Source organism: Xiphias gladius, chromosome 24 (genome assembly GCF_016859285.1).
Source record: "Xiphias gladius isolate SHS-SW01 ecotype Sanya breed wild chromosome 24, ASM1685928v1, whole genome shotgun sequence".
In the NCBI taxonomy this organism is placed as follows: domain Eukaryota; kingdom Metazoa; phylum Chordata; class Actinopteri; order Istiophoriformes; family Xiphiidae; genus Xiphias; species Xiphias gladius.
This window is the reverse complement of record NC_053423.1, coordinates 6,091,632-6,118,963: the sequence shown is the minus strand read 5'-3', so window position 1 is coordinate 6,118,963 and position 27,332 is coordinate 6,091,632. Positions and strand designations below refer to the sequence as shown.

Genomic DNA, 27,332 nt, shown 5'->3' with positions numbered 1-27,332 from the left:
CAGTTAAAGCTGACTCTGCATGAACATCTAACTTGTACCGTGACATTAGCCAGATTCTCTCATTAGTGTGGTTCTTCTTTTCAGTAGTGGTCTCAGGACTAATCATTTGACATTTTGTAAATACACTTATTGGCTTTCTTACTGAGACTTAGATGAGAAGACTGATACCACTCTCAAAGCTTTATGCTAATTATGAAGCTAGAGCCAGGAGACAGTTAGCTTAGCTTAGCATTAAGACTGAAAAGCAGGAAGAAAGAGCTACCTAGCTTAGCTGTGTCCAAAGGTTAGAAAAAATCTGCCTACCAACACCTCTAAATCACTAATTAACAAGTTATATCTTGTTTGTTCACTCTGTACAAAAACCAAATTCATTAGCTATCTGTTTACCCCTGCTCTCAGTCTTGTGCTACGCTAACCATCTCCTGGCTCTAGCTTCATAGTTAAAATACAGATATGAAAGAGGTATCAATCTTCTTATCTAACTCTTTGTAACTGACATAAAAATTAGATCAGTCTTTTGTTCTAAAATTAAGACAAAAGATAATATTTTATGTGTTAAGTAAAATCCTGTTTTCGAGCTGATCCACTAGACTCCATAGAGGTCGGACTTATAATCTACAAACTGGGAATTTTTGACTCTTCAGTTTAATGTACAGGTAGAATAACATCTTAGTTATCTCCCTTCAATCACATTCACAAAAGGTGAGCTCACATACACACGCACCACACACCAAGCTTCCTCTTCAACCTTTTGCTCTTTTTCGCATTGATTTTAGATCAAAACTGAGATCAGCCAAGTTCCTCTCCCTCCACCTATTATCAAAGCGCTTCCTCTCTGACATTTAGGAAGGAAGACAAAAAGGGGGGACAGCAGGACAGTGGGAGAGGAAGAGGAGGGACGGTTATTTCAGCTTTTCAAGTGAAACAACAGTGAATCATGGAGGCAGGTTTGGCCTTTCTGAGAAATACTGTTTCTGTCATACAGCCTGTAATTACTGTCCCGATTATCCCTACTCCACACTGTTGAAGTTTCTGTTGCTATAATTGCCGTTCTTTTCTGTCTGTTTTATCTCTGGTTCTGAATAAATAATATATATAGGTTAGAACGTCGACACGATTTCCAGGGTTAGTTCAGTTTCACTGCCCAAACACACAGTTTTACTTTAAAATGACAACACAAAGCACTTCAGTTTTTTTGGTTCAGAGAGACAGAACTTATCCGAAGCACAAACACCTACCGCTAATGTGATAACTCATCGAAATGGAACAAGGAGCCTGTTAATGAAATACATATCCAAATGAGTAACAGATTAATTAGCTGTGATCTATCACACCTAAAGAACCTAAATCTAACAATGACTAATGATGAAACAACTGATAAGTAAATGAGTTACTGCACTGTTATATTTGCGATTATTAATTAGGTTACATCTCAGATACATTAAAGATGGAATCAGCTTCTTACTTTGACCAGTGGGGTCATAAATGAAAACATTTTTAGTAAAAGTAAGAAAGGTTTTGGTGATTTAACTGTTAGACTTCTGACTGTGTTGTTTTCTCTCTACTCTTCTCAGGGGTTTGAAGTGGGGGCAGTTCGGTTGGAAAAAGGTGATGTCACTTATTTGGGTCGACCAATCCGAAATTAGCAATATTTGAATCAAAATGTGATGGCAGGTGCAGGGTTATTTGCTCATGTTGCCAGGCCACTGTCGTTCAAATCTGATAAAGCCACACCCTGATGAAGCTGGCAAGAGCCCATAGCTGAGATTTTGAGTGCAAACTTTTAATAAATAATAATAAACAAGTTATTTTCCAACCTTGAACATTGATTGTAGCTTATTTGAAAAGGTTTGAAACCAAGTTTTTAGGGGCTTTAAAGCCACTGTGGGTAGAATTTGAAAATTTCTGACTTTTGTGCCATCCAATGGTTAAAAAAAAAACAAAACTAGAATGACACTGGCAGACAGAAATGCAATAGTAACATGGTGATTAATTTGTTAGATTATATGTTACCTCAGCCTAAAGATGCTGTAGCTGGCATGCAAATATGACCTAAAATAATCACGAGAGCCATGAAGGGAACATGTTAACCTGCTGGAGAGTCCAGATTATATTATGTAGAGGGCATGGCTTGATTCTTACCTAACTACACGTCCTTTTAATGAAACACATGTACTTATTTTGATAATATATTGATTTTGTTAGCATATGTGGAAAAGCTTTAGGCACAGCCAGAAGTCACTGACCAGCACATCAGTATGCTTCAGCATGCTGCTGGGGGCAGCCGTCTGAAACATTCATCACCAGCCTGCCTCATACTTAAAGTATAAAGCATCGGAAACGCTCTTTTCTAGTGCCATTTAACTGGTTGTGGATTTTGCTGTCGAGGAGCTAATGAATGCAGCTGCACAGTGAAAAAACACACACAAACACACATAGGGGGCAGTATGATCTAGGTTTGATCTGGGAACAAGTGTATTTTGCTCATAACATGTCCAGATACATTCTCACACTTACACTCATACACATATGCACACCATGACCGACAAAATCACACACAACTAATGGTATTGTTCATTTACATAATTCTCTGTTTATCAGCATAACATTTGCTTCTCTCTTGTCGCTCTAGATGGACCATATGGACCAAACAACAGGCTCTTAGTTGGTTTGATGCCATTCCTTTTTTCAAGCTATCCCATGGTGCACAGCATCCAAAAAGTGGGTGTGTTTAGAAAATGGCATTCTGGGTGCCAGAATTTAGACTGGTAGCCAATAAGACATTAAAGGAATAGTCTGACATTTTGGGAAATATGTTTATTTGGTTACTAATACCACTATATTACTATTAATACCACTCTAATGTCTGTACAGTAAATATTAATCTGGAGCCATAAAACGATTAGTTTAGTTTAGCCCAAAGACTGAAAGCATGGGGGAAAAGCTAAGTGGTAAAATGAGAAGAATGTGCAAGTAGTGGCTGCAAGATAGCTGACATTTGCACTCATGTCACCTTGGCGCCTTGTAATCTCACATGCTAGGAAGAGAGCCTGACAGTGTGAAAGTGTTTGTGACACTTCTGCATACAGTATTTCCTCTGTAAATCCCTAAATCCCTACTATAGATCTTTGGTCTGTGCCAAAAGGAGCTGGAGGGATTTCCGCTTTTCACAGATCATCAGACTTGATTTATAAAGACACTCATCTAGACTGAAGCAGAAGTGCTGCAGGAGTGTACTGCACAGTGGGATGGGCTGGAAGAAAAAAAATGGCATCAATCAGGGGTCCATTGTGTTCCACATATGGCTCATTTCTAGTCATCATTGCCTCAAAAAAAAAAAAAAGCAAATGCTTCCCTACCTCTCCCCTCCTCCTCCCTCAACTGCATCCCCCCTTTCCTCTCCTCCCTCTGTTCTCATATCCTTCTTCCTTCTCTTGTTTCAGTTCAACTCTTACCTCCCCTCACTCCCTCTGTATCTCTACTAATCCCTCTCTACTTCTGCATGTCACACTGCAGCAGTAGGACAATTGAGGGGTCAGACTTCGCAGCCTCTTTAAACTCTTCCAGGGTGATCTCATCGTTGTGATCCTTGTCCATCTTGGAGAAGATTTTGTCCACGCGCTGCTGAGGGGTCAGCCCGTCCTCATTCATACGCATCATGATCACTGTGCCCACCATCTTATAGATGGCCTGCAGAGAAGGAAAGGAAAAAAAAAAGTTAGATTTTGTCTTCAAATTTTTAATTAACGGCGAGGATTTTTTTCCGTAAAAAAAACACAGTTCTCACAAACAGACCTCTATGATCTCAAGCATTTCCATGCGTGTGATCTTTCCATCCCCATCCAGATCATACATGTTGAAGGCCCAGTTGAGTTTCTGCTCGAAGCTGCCCCTGGAGGTGATGGACAGTGCACAAATGAACTCCCTGAAGTCGATGGTCCCATCACCGTTCTTGTCAAATGTCCGAAACGCATGCTGGGCGAACTTGGAGGCATCACCGTATGGGAAAAACTGAGGTTTTAAAAAATGACAAAAAAAAAGGCAACTTAAGTGATCTGTAAGATTAGTCATGCATCACTTTCTTCTCCTAAATGTTGGTAAAAGAGAATGAAGACTGTTGATCATAATAATCATAACCATAATGATAATAATCCATGTGTCTGCAAAGGCAGCATAATGGAGAGTTTGATCCTATATACCTGTCACTAAGACCTTATGATGTGCAGGAACATTTTTGAATCTCAACCATTTGAAAATGATGAAAATAATGTTTCATTTTATCAACAACGACAAAAGTCTGTTGACCTGACTGGGTTTTGACAGGTTTGATCCTCGAGATCCTTTGACAGTGCCCTTCTGGTGGTTCCAAAATCTTGCCTTTGCCTGCCTTCGCTGTCCAGGCCACTCAACTGAGGATCTTAGACATTCAAAGTATGTATCCTCTTTTAAAAATCCCTCCTCACAACTGATTTGATACCAAGGCTTAACGGATGGTAAATTGTTTTCATTATGATTTTATCTTTCAGGTTTTGGATTTTATTTACTTTTTTATTCCTTGTTTTTGGAAAAGCTACTATACAAAGTTATTATTATCACTGTAGTCACTATCAGTGCAGATTAACAGATACAAGTCACAGGTTTTCTTTGAGCCCTTTAGAACTGAATGAGAGTAAATGAGCCTGAGAGGATATGCAAAACTGACGTCTAAATATCTTTAACCCTTGTGCATTCATGAAAAAGTCAGTCAGCCTCTCTCTGATGCTGTGCCATCTCAAAAGCTTCAGAGTAATCTGAGTCAGCTTCAGCACTCAGCAGAGACGCTGGCAGTATTATAGGCTCCACCTCCTCTCAACACCTCAAAAACAAGACGTTTAGTCAGCCAGAGTAACATAAGCTTTCTAGGTAACAACCTAACAATGTCATGGGTCATTTAAAATGCAAATTTTTTCATTTTATATAACTATGGGGAAAAAAAACAAAGAGCACAATTTTAACCGTAGGCAATTCAGGAAACGGCTATGAAAAACAACAAAGTGTTACCCAACTGTAAAGAAACTTTGTATAACTGTATAATGAACAGCCATGATTTGACTTCCTCTGCTTCCCTTCTCCACGCCCCCCTGCTGCCCTCCACCTCACCCTCACCTTAACATAGAGCTGCTGAAACTCCTCCAGGTTGAGAATGCCAGAGGGACAGTCTTTGAGGAAGCCTTTGTACCACTGCTTCAGCTCTGCCTCGTTGAATTCCGTGTTCTTGGTCAGGTCATCCAGGACCTCTGGAGCCAGCTTGCTGTTGTGTTTCCCCATGATACTTCACCTCTCTGGGAGGGAAACACAGAGAGATAGGGTGAACACACAGGTGAGGGGCTGCTACACAAACAACAGCAACAGCTTTAATGCACCTGTGTTGTTGTAACAGCACAGGTCTCCAAGGATGGAGACAAACAAGGAATTACCTGCACAGAATCACATGCAGAGGAAAGCTGCATTATCTTTATATGGCTTTGTGTGTCAAAATACACAGTAAAATCCATTTCAGCAAGGCATTTCGTCATGTATTTGTTTAAAACATTATTCCACTTAAAATGTAAATGTGCACATATTACTCTGATTCATAAGGGTACTTATGGAAATGCAAAAATTGCCCATATCAATTATTAGTGTTATTGTAAAAGTATTGTTACAGTAGTCTTCTATAGTGCTAATCTCTCATTAGCAATATTTACTGATCTGACTAAGGCATTTGTTCTGCTGTATTACTTTCTTCCTTCAGATAAGGTTCACCACTTGCCTCGTTCAGGTTCAACACGTGCCTTCCTAACAGTATTGTAAGAAGCAGTGTTGTATGAGGATGTCAATTGGAGCCTCACGGTTTTACTTTAGGACCACTTCAGTTTTCTATTTCTATTAATCATCCCATATTAAGTTTTTAGCATTGTTGTGACCAATTATACGCTGATGATTACTTACACATCAAAACCTTATTTATCACAATATCACGAGGCTTTGCAATCTGACTTTTTAACATTTTAAAAACTTGGCTGGTAGTTTACAAAGTATTGCTTAATAACCCAAAGTCTTGGTCCTTGGTACAAGACAGAAACCTCAACTAGTGTTTTACAACAATTATTTCATTTATCGGTTAGTCGATTAAAAGAAAAATAATGAGCAACTATTTTGAAATTTTATACGATTAATAATTGAAGTCATTTTTTAAGCAAAAACGTTACACATTTGATGGTACCAGGTTCTCAAGTGTGAGAATTCGCTGCTGTTCTTGGTCTTACATTATAGTTAATTAAATATTTTTGAGTTTTGGAATTTTGGTCAGACAAAAGTAGACATTTAATGATATCACCTTTGGATCTAGGATATTGTGATCTGCGTTTTTCACTATTTTCTGATGCTTTACAGACCATTTTAGATTAACTGAGAAAATAATTAAAAGATCAAATGATCATGAAAATAATGATTAGTTGCAGCCATACTCAACTCCAGTTGCAAGTTTGTGGTGCAATTCTCCAGAAAGATGATAAATAAATTTTTCACATTTATGGACTGACTCTGAACTTACTTTTAAACCACGTTGGTACCATTGTTTTTTATCACACCAGAAATCGCTTTACATTCACTGTCAGAAAAGTACACAGTTTATATTACCATTACTACGCTGACATTGTTTATCAGAACCAATCTTCTTTCTCTTAGTGTCATAAAGAATAATAGTCTCTCATATTTTTTGACACAGCATTATACAATGCTTGATAAACACCAACAGTTCCCTCTTGATACAAGACAATTTAATGGGTATCAAATCATTTTCAAATTCATTCATCATTATCCATGTTGCTTAAAACGATACTTTTCCCTATACTTCAAATTTCTCACTGAGACGCTCTGATGCGCACCTCTTTGTGGTCCTCTTTGTCTCTAAAGAAACCGGTAGGAATCATTCCAATTAAAACTGGGCTATAAGGCAAGAAATGTGTCTATAACAGTGATGTATACAGTATATTGCCAGTGAGTTGAGATAGTTTCCCTGCATTGTCACACAGCAACAACTATAAAATAATTAAACAACTTCAAGTTGTTAAATGGCTAGAAAGTAATCGTTATTCAAGAAACAAGTACATCTGAATCATCTCTTTAAATGATTGTTTCAAATGGACAGTTTTAGAAGTGGATATTCATTACAGAGAAATTGTCCATTCTACAAAAGGTCTTTCCATTTCCATAATGACTCATATTATTCTACCTCCATAATCACCTTGTGTGAGTAAAGCCCCTGATAGCATTGCTGCTATTCTGGCCATAAAACGGCTTATTACCCTGGCTCCTCACCGCACATATATTCACATGGCTGAGGACCATTGCAGTGCCTTCATGACGCAATCGGTGACTCATATCCCTGTCTGACAGCGTTTGCACTTTGACACCAGGACACAGCCGATGTAGCCGAGCCAGGCAGCCACAAATCCTCCTCTAAATTGCGGAGAGAGTGTGCGGACAGTTTAGTGGCTGAAGTATCTTGTCATGCTTTATGGCAAGTGAGTCATGTAGAGAGAGGCAATAAAACCCCAATTCACTGCAAACTGCACAAATGTTTTGGACTTCCTTTTGACAAGTGGGAGACTCTGTAGGGGACCCAAGAGCTTAGAGGAAGAGCAATAAAGGATATCAATAGGAGAGGGGTCATTCTAGCATTAACTTGTTTTGAAAAGGTCACCTGTGATCTTATCAAGGTGAAACCCAAAAATTCATGTTTCTCTCTTTTCAGTTGTTTGAGAAAAAAGAAAGGATGCAGCTCAGGAAGAAAAAATCAAAGGGGTCAGCTGGGTGTTCATCTGTTCAGTGCAGCCTTGTTACAATTATACAATTCAAGCATTTTGACTTTTTTATGTAGCTGCATGAAAATAGCCTAAACTTTTAGCATGTTTTCATAAAACCATGCATTTGTCATCATTAAAAGAGCAATTATAAGTGTTCCATTTCCAAAAAGGAGTTTTTATTTTAATAGTGCAGCGACAAACAAATTGATTCAAAGGTGACTCTTGATTTTTGATCTCTACTTTTTCTCTTAAATGTGTATGACGCCCTGCCCCAAGCTGCAGACATTTAGAATGAAATTTTAACTATCTCTAAATAATTGAAAGTGTCAACTCAGGTAGCTCTGTAAATCACTGACTGCATCAACAAAGACAAACTACACAAGCGCACCAACTTGTGCCACAAACGGTATGTTTATTTTGACTTGTACCCTCCTGGGCGGGCACTTACACACACACACACACACACACACACACACACACACACACACACACACACACACACACACACACACACACACACACACACACACACACACACACACAATCCACAGAGTTGTAACATTGTTTCTTGCCTCTGACTGCTGCAGATGAGATTTTATCCCTCTATTAGGGAAGCAAATGCAGCAGATAATAGAGTTTCCTGTGGAAGATATCGAGAGGCGTGACTAACCAGGCGAGCCAACACATTGGAAACTTATCCCATCTGAAAGAATCAAAATAAACACCGTTCACTCTGGCAGGACAGGCAACCCGTAGGTTTCTTCTAATCGTTCCCAGGTCAGCGGCTGTCTTACAGTCAAGTGCTCGGGCCTCTCCCAGCTCAGTTTACTAAGGCAGAAATCTGTTGTGGGAGAGTATTTAGGTGTCGGAGGTCATCTGGAGATAACCCTGGCTATTTCTTTTTCTTGGATTAGGCCACCTCTCAGAGCAAATAAATCAAATCTCTTGGAAATCAATCAGGTCCACTCAGGAATGCAGATTAACTGACTACTATGCCATTTTCTCATTTTGGCTGCCTTAGAGTAGGTGATGCTTATCTAAGTGCATGCACAAATTTATATGTGAGGACATATATGTCAAACTAGGGTATACATGTATTGCAATAAAGATGTGTTTGTTGTGGTAAAAGAAACAAAGAATGGATAAAGTATAGACTCCTGATGTACCTGTTTATATAGACTAGTTCCAGACCTCTGAATCTCTGGACACATCTACAGTTTTTTTGGTGATTTAAAAAGGTCACTGATAGCTGATACTAGTTGCAACACATCTGAAGGCCAAAGTTTGGACATCACATTTCCGTGTCTGAGCCAGAAAAATAGCATTTTCCATCAAAAAAATACACACAGAAATTGCCACAAAAATGTTGCCAGGCTTGGATGAGATCAACACAGCTGTACAGGTTAACATAATTTGATTCACAACAGAAATAGTAACTCTTAGGCTGCACTGGTCAATATTTCATAGTAAGAATGGATCAAATGATTATATGCAGTGTGAAACGAGGAACTCATAGTTACAAACCCATAGCGAATTATAACCCAACTCCGCAATTCTCCTCAGGTTTATGTTTTTTAACATTTCGGCTCATTGTTTTGGTTTTGCCACCAGCAACTTTACTGTTTTGGTTCGTTTTAACTGCTCTATTCAACCTCTTTTTTTTTTGACAAATAAGCTATTTTTGACCAATAAGTTCTGATAAACCCATTGTACATTACCTGCCCATCAACAAACAGGGAAGTTAGCGATTAGCTGGTGGAGTATACAGCAGGTAAAAATCTAGATATTTTTCTCAAAAGTTGTTGGAGACCAAAACAGAGCTAAAAGTGAATATTTGTCAGATGGACACAAACATGACTCCAGATGTATGATAATATTGCTCTGTGTCTGCTGGAGGTGAAATAGGCAATACCGCTAACATCTTCAGCATAACAACTTTATACAATAATGATATGTCAGTTTTGTGTTTATAGATTGTTCCACTGCACCCAAGTGGCCAAAAAAATCAATTAATGCAGCTTTAAATTGCCATATTTGCTCAATAGTGATTGTCAAATTGACTGCTCCTAGCAGCCACTCTGTGTTATGTAACTCTGTGAAAAAAAAATAGCAATTTACACTGGTTATCAGGTTATGTTTTTATGTACTGCAGATATCAGTCAAAATTTTTGTGGTGCACTGATATATAATATTGTTTTTCTACAAAAACAATGAGGTTAAGCATTAGCCGCAACATCCAACATGGCTGAACAGATAGAGAAAAGATCGCCACCCACAAAACTGATACTTTACCATAAGAAAATTATTTCACGCCAGCACTGTTTGATTTTCAAAGGGTCTGGAATCCTTCTACCTTTCTGATACTGGATATCCCCATGCAGTCTTGGCTATCTTCAACTTTAACTCAAAAATTCCAACTTGAGTATTGAAATCATAAACCCTTAACAGCCTATCAAAGGATCAAATCCCACGGAAGACCAATTTATGCTCTCTAATGACACTGCATTCAAAGTCACTCCCTCTGGAGCTAATCTAAATAGCTTTATTCCCTAAATGCTGCATTTTCCCTCAAATATACAGCCCTCAACGCCTGCTCTGCACATCCTGCCAAAGGGATCAATTGGCCTGGCAACACGCTGTTGCTGTGCACAATGACATATTTGACAGTCCGTTCACGTCAACACGCGTCAGAGGCCTAAGTACACAATTGCACATACAAACACAAACATGCAAGTTCCAACCAGGGACAACCAGGACACATTAGTTCCATCACACACAGGCTGTCTCTGGCATTCTTACAAATATAGACAATCAAACAGTGATATGAAAATTATGAAGGGGGGGGGAAGACACAACAAGAAAAGATGAAGAAGCTCGGTTTAGAAAAAATGTGAGAGGGAGGATGACTCAATCTGGATTCACACCTCTGAGGGAGAAAGCAAATAGACAGGGAGAGATACAGGGAGTGAAAAGGCGATGAAGACGGAAGGACGGAGAAAGAGGGGGGGCAGATAAGCAGAGCTTATAGAAGATTGTCCCAACAGGTGTTCAATAGAGAAAGACGTATCTTATTGAGTCTGAAGGAGCTTTAATGCATGTTCATCCCAGCTGTCAGACTGTAGTAAACACAAATTCTAATCTGAGTTGTAGATGCGTGGAAAATGTGTGTTTGAGTCACTGTGTGTATGTGTGTGTGTGATTGCCAGTCCAGCCTGAGTTGAATCTAGCTGATTGGATAAGCTAGTTATAGGCTACATGTTTTGCCTGCCACGGTCAGTAGTAATAAAGCTTACATTTTGATGGGAGTTTTCTAAAACTCAAGGCGCTTGATATTAGCCTGATGGATGGCATGAGTGCTATAGTTCAACGGCGTTGACTCAAAACACTAACACTTATCAGTTGTATGGAGTGTCCTCCCATGAAGAACGACAGAATCAGTCATTTGAACAAGTGGCCCAAAACAACATATGTTTATGTTCAAGTGACAAAGCTCAACATGGGACATAGTCATTATGACAGGAGCAAATGAGGAAGTCAGGGGACGTCGTTACAGAGAGAGAAATTCTATTGCCTACGTGAATGAAAATAAGTGCGTGAATCTGAAACATAAATCGTGTCAGAATATGTAGGCTGTATCTGTTATTTCAGTGTGTCAAATGTAATCAACATTTAGGTATATATTAAGTATAAGATCTCATTCAGTACATCAGGATCTCCCTCATTGTCACCATGACGACGAAGGTCTCTGAACCTTAACAAAGTAGTTATTCTAACCCAAACCGCAATTGTTCCCTATCCTAGTCGTTTTTGCGCCTAAACGTAACCAAACCCTAATCATAGTATTATCAAATTATAACCCACATTTATTTTTCAACAAAGATTTTTAACAGCTTTAGAAGGCACAAACAGATATTGTCATCCTGCTTCTATGTGCCGTTCTAGAGGTCATGAACGAAAAAACGCATTCAGGTCATAATGTTTCGAGACAGTCCACAATAATATAATATAATGTGTGTATGTTTAGCTACATCACAGACATATAACGTAGGACAGGTACTCCCCCCCCTTCTTTACTTGGAGCATGTCCTAGCTAATATTTCAATAGTGAGTTCAAAGGATAATGTAAACACAAGTACAGCTAACTTGAACAATGTGATTAAGATTGTTAAACAATCTAGTTGTAGCAAACAGTGATAGCAACTGGCTATGACCTAAACTCAATTCACACCAGAAAAATACTTTATCACTTCGCTACCTTAAAAACATTTCTTCTTTCTGGACACTCACAGCATGAGCATACACAAGGAAGAAAACAAGGCTGGAAAGCAGTGGGCTTACACTGTCATTATTATGAGGCTCAGGCACTCAGGCTGTAACTGAACATGGCCCAGAGGGGAAAATGTGTTGGTGTCCCCGTGACTGAAAATGATTAGCTGGCAAAAGCTGTAATTGAGTTGGAAAGAGAGCAAAAATGGGAAGCTACGCCTCCCATACAGTAGTAATATCCCGTGTGTGTGCGTGGATACGTGTGTGTGTGTGTGTGTGTATGTGCGTGTCGTGTGTTTGCAATGGCAGTAACCTTTGTGAGAGTGGAAATGTACAATGGACTGTCACAGCAATAGGGGAACAATCAATACGATACCAGTCCAATACCACCCACCATGAACTACACTTTGAAGTGTGTGTGAGTGTGTGCTTATGTGTGTGTTACAGAGAGAAAGAATAGAGAATTGGAGGATGGAGAAATCTGATGAGAAGTCGACAGCCATCTCATTGACATGTGAAAGAAAAACCGCAAACTGAATGATCTTCTGAACAGCTCAAAGAAACATCAAAAGTGAAATAGAAAAATACGTCGTCTTGACAACAGTAGCCTGGCTCACTGCCAACAACCATCCAGCAGAGGATAATGCTTTCGGCCAATCGAAACAGTCGCTCTGCCAACTGGACCTGACCAGTTTGCTTGCAGATATACAGGGTTGATTTGGGGGCTTTATTGAAAATCTAAATATTGGGCAGGGTCCTCCTCATCCTACATGATGCCCTTTGTTTAGATATTTATTGTTGAAATGAGCAGTTGGCAGTGGTTGCCTGGTAGAAATGTGCAACCCGCTTTAGCTCTAATGCAATTTCTGTAGTTAAGTATACAGAATTGTTAGTAATTTTTATTGGTAGAAGCAGGACTGAGGAATAATAGAATATCAGCGGTAATAGTATGATTTAATCATATTGTGTGGACATTTCATAAATAATTAATAACATTAATAACATTAAAGGTTTTATTTTACATATTTGAAGAATCTTGAAAAATATAATATATAACAGAGGAAGACATCATTTTACATGTAATTTTGCATACATTTTCCATGGAGCTGCAAACTCGGAGGAGCTATTTCGGGCACCCCTGGTTCCAGCAGTAAAAGATCCAATTCATTAATCTATAGACAGTGTTGCATGAGTCACAGTTGGAGCTACTTCTTCAGCTTGTATTGGCATGAAACTGTTCTGTTTGAATCAATCATTACAAAAGATGAAGAATTTAGAAAATATATGGTTCTTTAATAAAAATGCAATGGTCTGTGTTCAAAAAAAAGTCAGAGGAGAAGTGAACAGCCACTCCCAAGGTGCATTTTGGTAAGAAACATCAAACCACAGAGCATAAAATTCTGTTATGTGTGACACTAACAGTGGGCAGCACCTGAAGATTGTGCTGTTGAAAAAGATGATTTTACAATCTGTAACTTCTATCCATTCACTTTTGGATTCTCTGTCAATTTTGAACAAATTCTGCAATGATGATGTATTCAGGGCCATTTATGCCAAACTGACGTAAAAAACATATAAATAAATATAAGGATTATTTTTAATACTTTGATGAAAATCCTTTGCAGTCAATGACTGCCTAAAGTCTGGAACCCATGGACATCACCAAATGCTGAGGTTCCTCCCTTGAGGTCCTTTGCCAGGCCTTTACTGCATTTGCCTTCAATTATTGCTTGTTTGTGGCCCTCATTTTTGTCTTCAGTTAGTGAAAAGCAGGCTCGGTTGGGTTGAGGTCAGGTGACTGACTTGGCCATTGAAGAATATTCCATTTCTTTGCCTTGAGAAAGCTCTTCGGTTAATTTCACAGTATTTTGGGTCATTATCCATCTGTACTGTGAAGCACTGTCCTATCAGTTTTGCTAAATTTGGCTGAATCTGAGCAGATATTATAGCCCTATACACTTCAGAGTTCATCCAGCCACTTCTATTACCAGTCACATCATCAATAAACAGCAGTGACCCAGTTCCATTGGCAGCCATACATGCCCATGCCATAAAACTGGCTCCATAATGTTTGACAGATGCGGTTTGCTTTGGATCTTGAGCCGTTCCTTTCCTTCTCCATACCCTTCTCTTCTCGTCATTCTGGTACAAGTTAATCTTGGTTTCATGTGTCCAAAGAATCTTGTTCCAGAACTAATCCTTTCTCTTCCTAAGTGTTACCAGTGGTTTGCACCTTGCGGTAAACCTTCTGTATCACATTCATGAAGCCCCCCCCCAAAGTTGACTGAATTTTTGGGCCAAAACAAAGTATCAGCAACAGATGCTTAAATCCAAAAATGTCTGTATGTGCCATAAACAGTGAAAGTCTTGTTAATATAAAGTGAATATGATATGTATGAATATGTAAGTGCATAAAGACTTGAATGAAATGATGTGTTGGAGCTGAAGTGTTGCCTCCTATCAGTACGTTCTACCTATTATTTTAATTATTTTATTTTTTCTCTCTGGCGAGTGGATAAGGAACTGTGTTATAGAAACACAGCTCACCTCAGTGTAGTTCCAACTCTAATTTAAGACCAGGCAGCATGTCAAGCCTGGGGAGAAACTCCTATCTCCTAAATCTCAAAAACATCATTTATTCACCTCAGTATCTTATTTCGTGCCAAAATTATTACATGTATACTCAAGTCTGAGTGACTCGTGTCTGAGTGCTGCACTAATTTTCGACTATTGTCTCCTGTCTGAATCCTATCAAACCTGCACAGCCTTGTAAAATGTGGCTAATATTCCAGCAACACTTTTAAACTCAGGTAGAAGCACGTACACACACACAGACGCTCATATGCACAAAAAACACACTTTCCTATATTATATAACTCCTGGTGGACAGTTGTTTGGTTGTAAGGCTCCGGTGTTTCAGCATCAGACAAAAACAGTCTCTAGAACAAATACACCAATTTCCCGTAAGCACACACTCACACAGACACATACCAAATAGTGTGTTTATTGTCTAGTGCGTTGACAGAAGTGTAAGAGAACAGGGGAAACAGGGAATGGGACAAATGCCTGCAGCACTTAGCCCTGCTCGTGTACTGAAAGCTGTCCTCTCATTACTATCCTTTGATAACACAAACATTTAATGTGTTCTGAAACAAAAACCTGGTGGAGGGTTGCAAATCAGCATCGTACAACCAACAGAATGTTTAAAGTTGCTCTGTACGTCATTTTATGTTAAATTCATCTTGTTAGTAGAATGGTAATCTATTATAAAGATACAGTTGTGCAATGTATATACTGTATTTATGTGTAAAACAAAGCATGTAAAGTAGACAAAATGTATCAGAGCTCCTCTGTAAGCGGATTTATATTGTTTGTTTTCAGTAGGAATGGAAATGGAAAACTGGTTCCACTTGAGAACCGGTTCCAAATTGTCCAAACCATCGGTATCTGGCCCTATATGCTCGCTATGAAAGTTGCGTAGGGCACTGCAAATTATGCAAGGGCCCCGCCTCCCCCTCGTGTCAAAGTAGGTGTCAGTGTTCTTCGATGAGAGGATGAAGCAGAACTATCCTACTGGTCACTAAAAGAGACCAAAAAAAACATAATGAAAGTGAATTGTGGGAACAGCAATCAGGTAATCATCTTTCTACGCATTATGGGCTTAAATTCCAGGAATGCCATGTATATGGCATTCTACGCACAAGTGCCACTGCTTCCCTACCGATCAGCACGTCCGTTACCGGGGGTAAATTACTAGGCAATAATAACACTAGCATGACACAGGCAGGAAGGCTTAGCAGATTTTTTCTTTGACTAAGAAAACCTAAATGAAAATTAATGATGTACCAATATTTCTCATTTCATCCATTTTAGATAATGACAGACTCAGAGATAATAAAACAGTTGCATTGGCACTGAAAACCTGTGAAGGCCTCCTTTTCTTCACACAGAAAAGTCATCAGGAATGGTTAAGGGAATCGATAAAGAATCGGACAAATAAGCAGAATCGATAATGGCATTGGTATCAATAACATTTTATCAATTGTCATCCGTATTCTTTACTTCTAATAGAAAACAGTCATCAAGATGGCAAGAGGAAAAGATCTAAGCACTTTAAAAGAAGGTTCATTGTTGGGGCAGGGATGGCAGGAGCTTCAGTCACAAAGACTGCTCCAATGGCTGGTCTTTCAATAGGAACAATGACATCTACATTTAGATCTATGGGAAAGATGTCAGTAAATAGGGTTGGAAACTGTGGTCAACAGCGCACATTTGATGAATGTGATGCTCATACATTAGTGCGACATGTACGGAAAAACAGAGGAGCAGCTCCTCCTCAGGTGACTGAGAATGTCAACGCAGGACGTGATCAGACTGTGTCAGGAAGAACAGTCCGTCGGCAATTACATAGTAGGGTTGCAGTGCGTGAGCTCCTCATTGCAAAGGTGAATGCACATTTGAGAGTTCAGTGTGGCAAAAACCATACGCACCGGTCTACAGAGATGTGGAAAAAAGTGATACGGTCAGATGAGTCATCCTTTACCATATTATAAGTGTGTGAGTGCACGTGTGGCGTACACCAAAAGAACGGTACAGGCCTGAATGCTGGACGCCTACAGTGAGGGGATCTGGTGGCTCTGTTATTCTGTGGGGGGCATTTTGCTGGCATGGTTTGGGTCCACTTGTCCCCTTAGAGGTAAGGGTCACTGCAAAATCAATACGAAGTTGTTCTCGGTGATCAACTCAAACATATGGTGAAACATTTCTATCCTGATGGGAGTGTTCTCTTCCAGGATGACAACTCCTTTAATTTGTTACCCGTCCGGTGATTTCAGGCATATGAACAAACAATTAATGCTGTCATTCTTCTTGTGAAGACCGACTCTTTCTTGCATCTGCTTTATAGTAAAAAGCAACATTATTATCTTTGCCAGAAGGCTTTAATATGTATCAGCCAAAGGAAAAGATGAGTTTGCATTAACAGTAGACATCAGAAGCTAGTCTGCACGTACAGTACGTGCTTTCTGAAAAACACTACTACTGTCATCATAGTCTTGTCGTCATTTGCCTTGTTTTATTTCACCAAAGTTAAGGCAACCAAAAAATCCACTAAGGCAGTCGTAATAAAAATAATGTACATGATCTATATTACTGGGCCAGAGGCAGGCTATACCTTGACAGGTTGTCAGTCTATCACCTCACCAGGCTGACACATACGATATAGAAAGACGAACGCGTTCGCACTCACATTTAAACCTATGGGCCATTTTAGACTCTAGGCTCACTTAAGCTGCTTTTTTTTTTTAACCTCTGGAGAGCACTTGGAGGAAACTCAGACAAATTCCCACCCATAACCTTCTAGCTGTAAGGCGACAGTACTAACAACTTAACCACTCACTAATGTTATATTTTAAAAATGTGCCGCATGACTCACCTACATACTGTATGTTTCTCCACACAACCTCTTTTCTACATGTCTCTGGCAAACTAAATACTAAATAAAACTTTATTTCTTTGATTCATACTGCACCACAGTTTATGGTGTCTGTTACCTTTCCATTGCACTAAACTGTATCTGTCTAGCCACTGGAAAACACTCGGTCAATGATGTCCATTGATAACTGTGAGTGTTCATTAGTTATCCACCAATTATCCCAAACTCCTTCGCTCAACATTCCTTTGTTGTTGCTCAGACACTATCATCCGGTCCATGAGCTCACAGGAGCTGGCAGTGTGTGTCGAACATACACACACACACATTTTTATATTCTAAACATAAATCTCCCTGGGTAATAAAGCATATGACAGGAATGGATGAATCAATCAGTCAGGAGACACACATCCAGCAACACAAATATACACACACACATATGCAAGCACACACACACAACGAGCCAGTGATGCATGAGACAGATGCGCAGTACACCTGGCCACAGGCTTACAACAAAATGTAAGTGATACAAAGTCAGAGAAAGAAAGAGATACACAAAGTGGTTGTGGGTCTCATAGGATCATTCATCTACTGCTGTCAGAAAAAAGAAAAACGAAGAGACCGGAAAAACAAACAACACACAAACACACACACACACGCACACACAGACAGTAAATTGTAGCGTAACATGTTGCTCCAAGCTGATATTATCGTACTCCACAGCATGTGGATCAATAGGTCTTTCCAGAGTAGAGGAAGTAGCTATAATCATGTGTTTTCCCATTCAGTTATATGTCAGTCTGCTGTTTTGTGTAATTGTAGCTTCGTTCTACCTCCTATTGTGAATAACAGGGAGCTATGTCTATGTCTAACATTACTGCAAAGACCACTTAATCAGATTACTGCATCTGTAGGAAATAGCTTGTGGCTGATCTTGGGTGAAGAGAACATAGAGAACAAAATTGTCAATGTGTCTGTGGTGGATTCCTGTAGAAGCTCTAAAGCTAAACGATATACACGACTCAGTAACAGTTTTGTAAATCCTGTTGAGCTTTATTGAGATAATACAGTACAGTAACAATGCACTATTTTAAAATGCCATAAAGGAGAAAAGAGCAATTGCAGTCTGTGCCAGTGTAAAGTCTTAATGTATACAGTAGGTCAGTGAGTGAACACTAAAACATATTAGTGAAAGTTCTGTCATCTTTATTGGGATTATAACTCAACAGAGTGTACTTAAGAATTTTAGCATGGATCACTGGCACTAAGAATTAGGCCTGATTTTGCAGTCTACACTCTCAACAGTTAGAGGCACAATCCATGAGCCAAATATAAATCAACGATAGTTTCACTGCAAAATTCAAAACACAGGATTGGAGCAGGATATTACTCCCAAAGTTATTTACAGGTCTTTTAATACATGGTCTACTGCTAAAAAAAAACAAAATCAAAGTTCATTTGATGAAAACAAGCAGAATGCATATTTTTTCATCTAATGTAAAAGTCAACCTCAACTATATACAGTATGTGAGTAATCCTGGTGTAAATATGCTGAAAACAACGACTTGTACAGGTATACTTACAGGTATATTATATTAGAAAATAATAGCAGACTTTATTACAATCTAATGGTTTTAGGGAATTTTTGGGAGAGAAGGCGGTATGGAAAGCGATCCTGAGCATCCCTCATCGGATGCTCAGGATCACTTTCCGCACATTCGATGGAGAGTGTAAAAGTGGGTTGCAGTAGAAGTAAAGCAATAACAGATCAACTGTATTTTTGGCATAGTTAAAAGCCAAGACTACAATCAATCACACTGCTACAACACCTAATAATATCTGTATTGATAGACTATCATTTTAAGTCAACATACACTTACTTTCAAATACAACACAGCTTAAAAATGTCACGGAGTACAAAATGTGTACCCTTTGGCTCTGAATCCCCTCGTGCACTTAAGACCTGCCCCTGTTCAGTTAAAGGCTGGTAGCCAAAAGGTTATAGAGCCAAACTGAGCTGTCACAGCCACCAGCTGTTTGTCACGGATGTGCCCATCATGGGTGTGTGTGTGTGCTTGTTTGCATTTGTTTGTGTCTTTCCATTTTCATGGAAGACGGCTTTGCTGACTTTGTTCTATATATGAACACAACCGATTAACAATAACCCCAGCAAAGCATATAAATATGCAGACACACACACAGGGGCAGTTACTATGATGGAATAACTCATCTGGTATGGCCCTTTGATGCACAGCTGCATGAAGGCCGCCGGTGTTGTGAAAAAAGCTGGCACACAGCACACGTTGGAAGCTGGTCCCACTGATCGTGCGAGACCTGGTGTCGTCCACAGAGGACTGGGTTGTACCGATAAAACTAAACCACTCGTTCAAACAGCCGCTTTCTCGTTGCTTGCACACAACAACGAGAAACGACTTTGAAGGCGTAACAGTGAGACCTGCAGCTTTAGGCTCCTTTTGCCACCATGCAAAGAAACTCTTGGTATATATGTACTTGTTAGATTTAGTACAAAGCAGGGCAACTCAGAGCACGTTCAGACCCTGCAGCCGTCTTCATCCATCACAGACGGATACGCAAAAGTAAACACATGCAGTACATAGTTCAATTTACATGCTTATTTATGCCCCGTGTGAGGAAACCCACAACCAGAGTCCAATTGCAGTGGTGCGGCGCACAGGGGGCCTTATTTTGTTCAACCATTAATTGCTCCTGGAGCATGAAGGACGTTCTAACTCCGACTCCCGAAGCCGCATTTTTCGCATCTGTGCAGACTCTAACCGTTTATTCATCCCTCCGTTCACACACACACACACACACACACACAGAGCCTCCTATAAAAACGACCCACCAAAATTGAACTCATACCCGCACAACACAAGCATGGAAATGCCCCCTGCCATCATGGCAGATATGGTCCCCAAAGTGCCTCTTTTCTTTTCAACAGGGAACAACGGTCCCGGGTTCGACTGCCTCTACAGCCCCGAGTGTCCTTGAGCAAGGCACTGGGGCAGCTAACCGCTCACAAACGCAGTTCAGCATAACTGAAATCTGGACTCAACTTACTGGAAGTGCTAAATAGGTGTAACGCACCAGTACTAACAGGGTTAAGGTTTCAGTTCCCCGCTCCTGGTGCAACACCTTGCGTATTAGCCCAGCGAAATAACGTCCATGACTTCCTTTCTCATCACTTATTGCTTTTGCTAGTTAGCAAGTAAAGACGTGTTTGACACATTTTAAACCAAGACTTGCACACATTAACATGACGGTGGAAAGAGACCGTTTACAAGTAAAAAAAAAAAAAATGTCCTACACTTACCTTGTAAGGTTTGGAAGAAAAAATGCGCTCCTTTCCGGCCACAAAACAAGCGCCTCTTCTTTTGCTCTCCAGCTATTCGCACGGTACCGTTTGGCTCCAGCACAGATCCTCCCTCATGTAAAATAACCTTCGCGTTAACTCACCTCTCTGTGGAAGGAGAAGATGAATGAACCGCGGCGTCTCCCTTGCCAACACATTTGCATGAGGGCCGCCTCCCCCGCGCGCCGATTAGCCGGGGCGCGGCTCAGAGGTGGATCCTCCTCATTTGATTCGACGGAGCGGCCTGTCAATTAAAAAAAGAAAAAAGAAAAAAGAAAAAAAGGAAACGAGCTCCGACCGCGCGCCCGCGCCTGTGCCCTCGCAACCGCGCGCGCGAAAGAGAGAGCGAGAGAGGGAGGCTGGCGGTGTTTTAAACAGCTACAGAGGAGAGTCAAACAAGCGCAGTCAAAGCAGGAAGAAACCACTGGTAATTGCTCAGTATAAGAGTAACTTAGTCCACCTAATGTAGAACACTGATCGTTCTCTTGAAACATGAGTTCGGTCTTTGGCTCATGCGCTCTGATGTTGTGGCCCTTCACACGGCGGAAATTGCCAGGAAAAGGGCTTCAGGAGCCCAGAGCAGTGCCGGTCTGTTTGACCAATACAGCAGCACCGTCGCTGGGAAATAAAAAAATTTACGACAAGAGCTCCAAATTGCAAAATGCATGGCCGAATTGGCCGGCTATAGGCGACTGTGGGCAAAAATGACCTGCTGGGCCCCTGCTGGGCCCCTGTTGACCCCCTCCGATCCTTTCTGCACATTCTACACTAATTAAGGAATATGAATTATATTACCACAAAACTGAAATAATGTAGGTCTTGAAATTAGATTTGACAAAGGTACCACCTCCAGATTGGTCCTCACGTTTAGTTAATAAGGTAGTCCCCCTCCATTCAAAAATGTGTTTTGCTTATTGTTACTTCACTTGGATGATTGAACTTCACCGTGCGGCGCGTGACACTAATTTTCAAATGCATCTGCTCAAGGGGGTCAGTTTGCGTCCGCCTTAAATCTGAGGTCGAGGCGTGTATGAGCAGGACTTTGTGAAACTGCCAGTCATTCGGGGTCCAATATGCAACTTACAGAGGTGTGATGTGAAAACCTCACAGTGGAGTAGGAGACACCCTGCATTCAGCGATTGAACTTTTGATATGAACAACATTTGCATATTCACTCAGGTTCTTGATTTTTCAGTGAGGCAGAAGGAGTACATTTTAAGACATTTGAATGTTGAGATTGACACCTTTTTTTTGGCCATAAATCCATATTAGACACAAATTCCTTATCCAAGCAGAGTGTTCTCACATGTACTTCAAGATAAACTCCACCAACTTTGTCAAAGTCGGTTTAAAGGTCTTGGGCAGTACAACTGTATATGTGACAAAAGTTAACTAAAACCGTTTGTGGCTCCAGAGGAAGCCGTCTGAAGTCTGACAAACTGCCTCAAATGAGGTGAAACAACAACTCTGCGCTGCTCAAATCTGAGATTCTGCATTATTATTAAGCTGGATGCACGAATAAACAATAGTAGAAATATTGATTACATCAGTTATTAGCAACATTGTATTATAGCATCTGGACGTGTAAGGAAAAAAACTAATTGTGGGTTATCCGAAAAAAGGAAAAAGGCCGTAATATAGTTAAAGTTTGTGACCATAACCTTTGAAAACACTCCTTCCACTGTAAGTTAAATTCACACAAACTGACATTGTACTATCTTGCACAAGGACGTCAGATATACCTATTATGGTTAACATTTTCATATGTCATCAATGAACTAGGAGAGAAAAGCTCCAGGGGTTACTAGAGACAAAGAACACTGTCATTCATTCTGAACAATTTGTCCCTTAATGGCACGAAAGTAATTTAAAGGAGATATTGTGAGAATTACTTTGTAGATTTTGTCTTGTCATATGAAGGTTGAGTCTCTCATAATATCCTGCATGCTTATATAATGGTTTCAACTCCAGTGCGTGTATTGATTTCTTTTATGCTGGCATGGCTTTACACTCTGTTGTTATTATTAGAAGAATTTATTGATTGTGGCATCCATTATTATTTTATCTGAGTTTATATAAGTCATCTACCATGGCAATAAAGCAGATTTGATTTAAACTAAATTTATGTGAGCTACTTATAACATATCTCAGATTAACAAGTAAGCGCGGCCCGTTAACTGATTTATGCTCAAATTTCAGCCACGATGTGTGTAATGTAACTCTGTGTAAAGTGTACTTGACAGTTACTCTCAGATGGGTATTATTTCACTGTTGCAAAGCCATGAAAATGAATTGTGTGTGTCTGGGTGTGTGAGAGGGCTAGTGGAGGGGAGCATTTTTATTTTTATATTTTATTAACAATCGTAGGATTTTGGTATTTTGTCTCCATTTGTGTGCTGTCAACCTGCCGCTTGTGCTCATAAACAACACTTTAGATAAGAAAGACGGTTTTATTAGTCTTCTTATCTTGAAATTTGAGTAAAACACACACATTCACACTTTTTAATCAGACAGGGAAAAAACAAATCCTGCCCTGTGATTGTATCTGTCTCTGCAGCAGTCGGAAACACAGGTAAACGTGTTAGTGTGTGTGTATGTTTGCCCCACTGTATGGCCTATATGAGAGTATTGGCAGGGGGGCGAAGAAAAACTAGAAAAAGACTGAAAACAGAGACTGAATTATAACCGAGAGGAGGAAAAACATGTTACAGCATGATTAGTTGAGGTCAGCTGGGGCCTCTCGCTGGGAGTGACATGACCTTTAGCACAAGGTAAACGTCCATCACCCTGCAGGACCACTGCGACACACACGTATTGTATTCTAGGGTGCGTGTGTGCGTGCGCTTGTCCTTCAATCCAAGGTAAGCATCATTCACTTGGAAAGAGACTCAGATAATCAGATAATCAGATAAAGCAACCAGTTTCAGCATGGATGTATAGAATTACACAGCAATATGGGAGTTAGGTAGGTTGAAATCTCAGAGGGTACACGCCGCAGGACTCATGTTCTCACTTTAAAGGAACAGTGAGATATTTCAGAAGTTGCACTTGATCGTTTTCTTGAGTTAGGTGAGAGAGATGGATGCCACACTCATATGTGTTGGAGAAATATCGAGCTGGCTAGCGTCCGCTTAGCCTTTTTCAAAGACTGGAAAGAATGGGAAACAGCTAGCCTGGCTCTGTCCAAAGGGAACAAAGTCCAGCTGAAAGCATGACTTAAACTCACTAATGAATATATATATCGTATCAACATCAGAGTGGTATCAATCTTCTCGCTCTAAAGCTCCAACTATTCGAGTAAGTATTATAGCCACATCTCCTCCTCTCCCCAATTTGCCTTTCTCACCCTCTTTCCCCTCTTTTCCCTCTAATTTAAATATGTATTATTGAAATGGCATTAATTGATATCAAATGAATCTCTCGGCTTCTAATTGAAATATGCTTTATTGAAAATGGCATGAATACAGTATGAGCCTCTCTCCCTTTTACTTCTATGAATATTCATGGATGTGTGTGTGTGTGTGTGTGTGTGTGTGTGTGTGTGTGTGTCCATCGGCAATACAGGGTTGCCAAGGGAGACAACCTATGAAGCTTGTCCTCATCCTCTCATCCCTCTCTTCTCTCTTTCATCTCTCCTGTCCTGTGTCACCATCCTATCATTAATCTCCGCACTTTGCACTGTTCAGTATTTGTTATTTTCTCAAGCCCTCTTTTACCCATTTATTCTATTGACAGTGCAAGTTTTTTGCAGTTTTTTCCTGCTTCATATCACCTGGTTTAAGAATATTTTCAGTAAAAAATACAATCTCAGCCACTGGAAACAACTGGAATTATCACTTCACAAGCAGATTATTTGTATCAAGAATGAAGAAAAAATTATTTAAAACTTGTTCATGTTTTTTTTTTCTTTTTTTTTTTTACAATGTATTTTTATTACAATGAGGCGATATAGCTTGTGAGGATCACAGCACATAGCTGGGATTTCAGGCCTATTCCCTCATACAATCTTATCCATGTTAATTGATGGGTAGGTTGCCAGCCTGATATTAAAATTCAAACCTCCATTCATGTCTAAGTGTGAGTCTGAGGTTGCGTGTGTGTGGTGTGTAATTCTTAGCCATGGCGGCCTGTAAACTGTCTAATTGACCTTTCCACACTCCACAAAGGACGGCTCCTCTGCCCGCCTCCTTCCGCCTGCTATTCCTTCTCCTCTTTCCTCCATCGTCCTTTCCGATTCTCCCGACATTTCCATTCCTCCTGTCCTGTAGTTTCTCCTCACCATTTTTACCCCTCTTTATGCAGTCACTCTTTTTTCATTATACACAAAACGCCAGATATCACTAGTCTGATCTGAAATTTAGAAATGTTGCCCCTCCACTCATCGGGTTTTGGTGTAGCTGTGAGGCTTCATGGATTATATCAGGTACAGTATTTTAGCATTTTATGTTATTTGAATTTTATTTTAAATTACTCAGATTGCATACTTGTTTTGTCGAAAAACGAGACAATGCTCCCACATTGTCATGTTTAATACCGTAAGTGGGGGGCGCCATAGTGGGTCATTTTAAAATTCTACATAAGGGCTTTAATTTTTATTAAAATTACATTTATTGGCCCAACTAGATGTGATCGTTACATATACATTTGCGTATTTATTACTGATATGCCCATGACTGTTGTCTCTCTGGATCCAGGGAATAAGTAGAGTGGCGTTGTTATGCAGCCACAAACAAACACTGCAACACTACTGTAAGCTTAACCAAGGCCCATTTTACAATTGGCATTTCAAGTGTCTCGCATCCGGGTAAAATCCAGATGACATTTAATACACTTTGGGTTTACACTTAGCCACATAGATGAGTCTCAACTAGTCACATCACAAATCCGATTACAATTCATTATGATTTTCTCAGGCAACATGCAAATTTGGGTTGGTCCTGCTCCAGTCCAGAAGGAGCTGGTAATGTGCCTCAAGTTGTTTCATAATTGCCAAAAATGTCAGAAAAAGAGAAACTTGTGCACTCAAGCAGTTCAGCTAAACAGCTCGCAATAACCGCTAACTAGCTAACAACTAATTATAACTAACAACTAATTCTGGAAGACAATGAAAAACTCGTTTATGCTGGACTGGAAGGACTGTTGATCCTTGGACTAAAGGGGGAACCGAAACATTCAAAGGAGATAACATACAATTTTCACTATTCATTTGTTCCTTTTAGTCCTTCCGTTTTTAGTCCATAATGTTAACTCATCTTCTCTTTTCTTCTTCTCCACCTTTCCTTCCTGCCTCTCTTCTCTTTATTCCTCTTTTCACTGGCGGACAAGAGCGATGAAGAGTGTGCGTGGGAGTGAGAGAGATGGTGAGTGAGTGTCTAGCAGACAGAAATGTGTCGTAGCAGCTAATTACCATCATCGATAATTAAACGCACAGTGTGAACGCTGCGTGTCTGTGTTTCAGTTTTGTCGATCGATTCCGCAGAAAGTGAAGAGGCTCAGTTAGTGTACGTTACATAAGCCTGTAGTGTACTCCAACTTTTACTGCTACCTTTTCAGGTTTCAAACCTGCCGCTGCGTCTGAAACAGACTCCAGTGGCCTTTCAAAAAAGAGTGATGAGATTCCTCTCATCTTTCCTTTTAATGACCCTTCTCTTCTTTCCCTCACCCGCTCGCCTTTTTACTTCTCCTCCTCTTTCCTGTCTGTAGCAATCTGTAATGAGATTAAGGAAAATGTCTTGTGATGACCTCTCCATCGCAGGTCAACATCTGCCATTTTCTTTGACGGTGAAGATAGAAACCGGGGAGTCAGGCTGCCTCAGTATGTTAATCTATCAAATCTGCTGTGGAATCTGCTTTAAGGAATTCCTAATATTTTAAAGCCCAGTCAGGACTGTTGTGTGCTCAAATAGCATAACAGTTATCTTCTAAACTTGCAATGCAGTGCAAGGTGCACTCTAATATAACCTTAATTTTATACATGCTTTATTTATATAGTATGGCATGAAAACTGTCTCTCATATACCAAGCATGTGAGAGACCAGGTTCTGAATCAGGTTCATTTTTAAAAAACTGTAATGTGTGCCAAGAGGAAGAGCATCTAATAAAGGACACTACCTGGATCCATTGTTATTACAGTCTGACCCACACTAGGGACCACGGGCCTCTTTTGCATACGCACAAAACGGGGGAATGAAAGAGGCATACGACACTTCCTACGCAAAAGGTGGGATCTATAAACTTTAACGGGAGAATGTGCGCACCTGTACAAAAAAATATGACACATGCGTACGAACATTTTGGAGACAGTGTTATCAGAGTGTGGAAAGTCTGGCTTGCCATTTATCGATATTAAGCATGAATATACTGAGTCCTTTTCACCTCAACCACGTTAACTAGGCTAACTGATTGAATTACCACCATGAGTTGTAGAAATCCA

The 27,332-nt window shown here is 40.0% G+C and overlaps 1 protein-coding gene across 2 annotated transcripts; it reads right to left on the bottom strand.

Annotated features, from left to right (window-relative positions):
• Window positions 1-3,417: 3,417 nt before the first annotated feature.
• LOC120786419 (hippocalcin-like protein 4) lies at window positions 3,418-20,994 on the bottom strand. Of its 2 annotated transcripts, none has more exons than XM_040121863.1 (4): window positions 20,861-20,994; window positions 5,146-5,321; window positions 3,796-4,011; window positions 3,418-3,690 (listed from the first exon to the last, which is right to left on the bottom strand). In XM_040121863.1, the coding sequence occupies exons 2-4, from the start codon at window positions 5,305-5,307 to the stop codon at window positions 3,493-3,495; spliced, it is 576 nt and encodes a 191-aa protein (XP_039977797.1). In that variant the 5' UTR covers window positions 5,308-5,321; window positions 20,861-20,994; the 3' UTR covers window positions 3,418-3,492. The 2 variants fall into 2 exon arrangements, with proteins under 2 accessions (XP_039977797.1, XP_039977798.1); XM_040121864.1 differs by lacking the exon at window positions 20,861-20,994 and adding an exon at window positions 20,410-20,450.
• Between the last annotated feature and the right edge of the window lie 6,338 nt (window positions 20,995-27,332).

Excerpts from the sequence above, each read along its gene's own strand:
- LOC120786419 (XM_040121863.1), bottom strand. The coding sequence starts at position 5,307 with ATGGGGAAACACAACAGCAAGCTGGCTCCAGAGGTCCTGGATGACCTG. Across the intron at positions 4,012-5,145 it reads TTCAGCAGCTCTATGTTAAG|TTTTTCCCATACGGTGATGC; the intron begins GTGAGGGTGAGG and ends TTAAAACCTCAG. Across the intron at positions 3,691-3,795 it reads AAATGCTTGAGATCATAGAG|GCCATCTATAAGATGGTGGG; the intron begins GTCTGTTTGTGA and ends CCTTCTCTGCAG.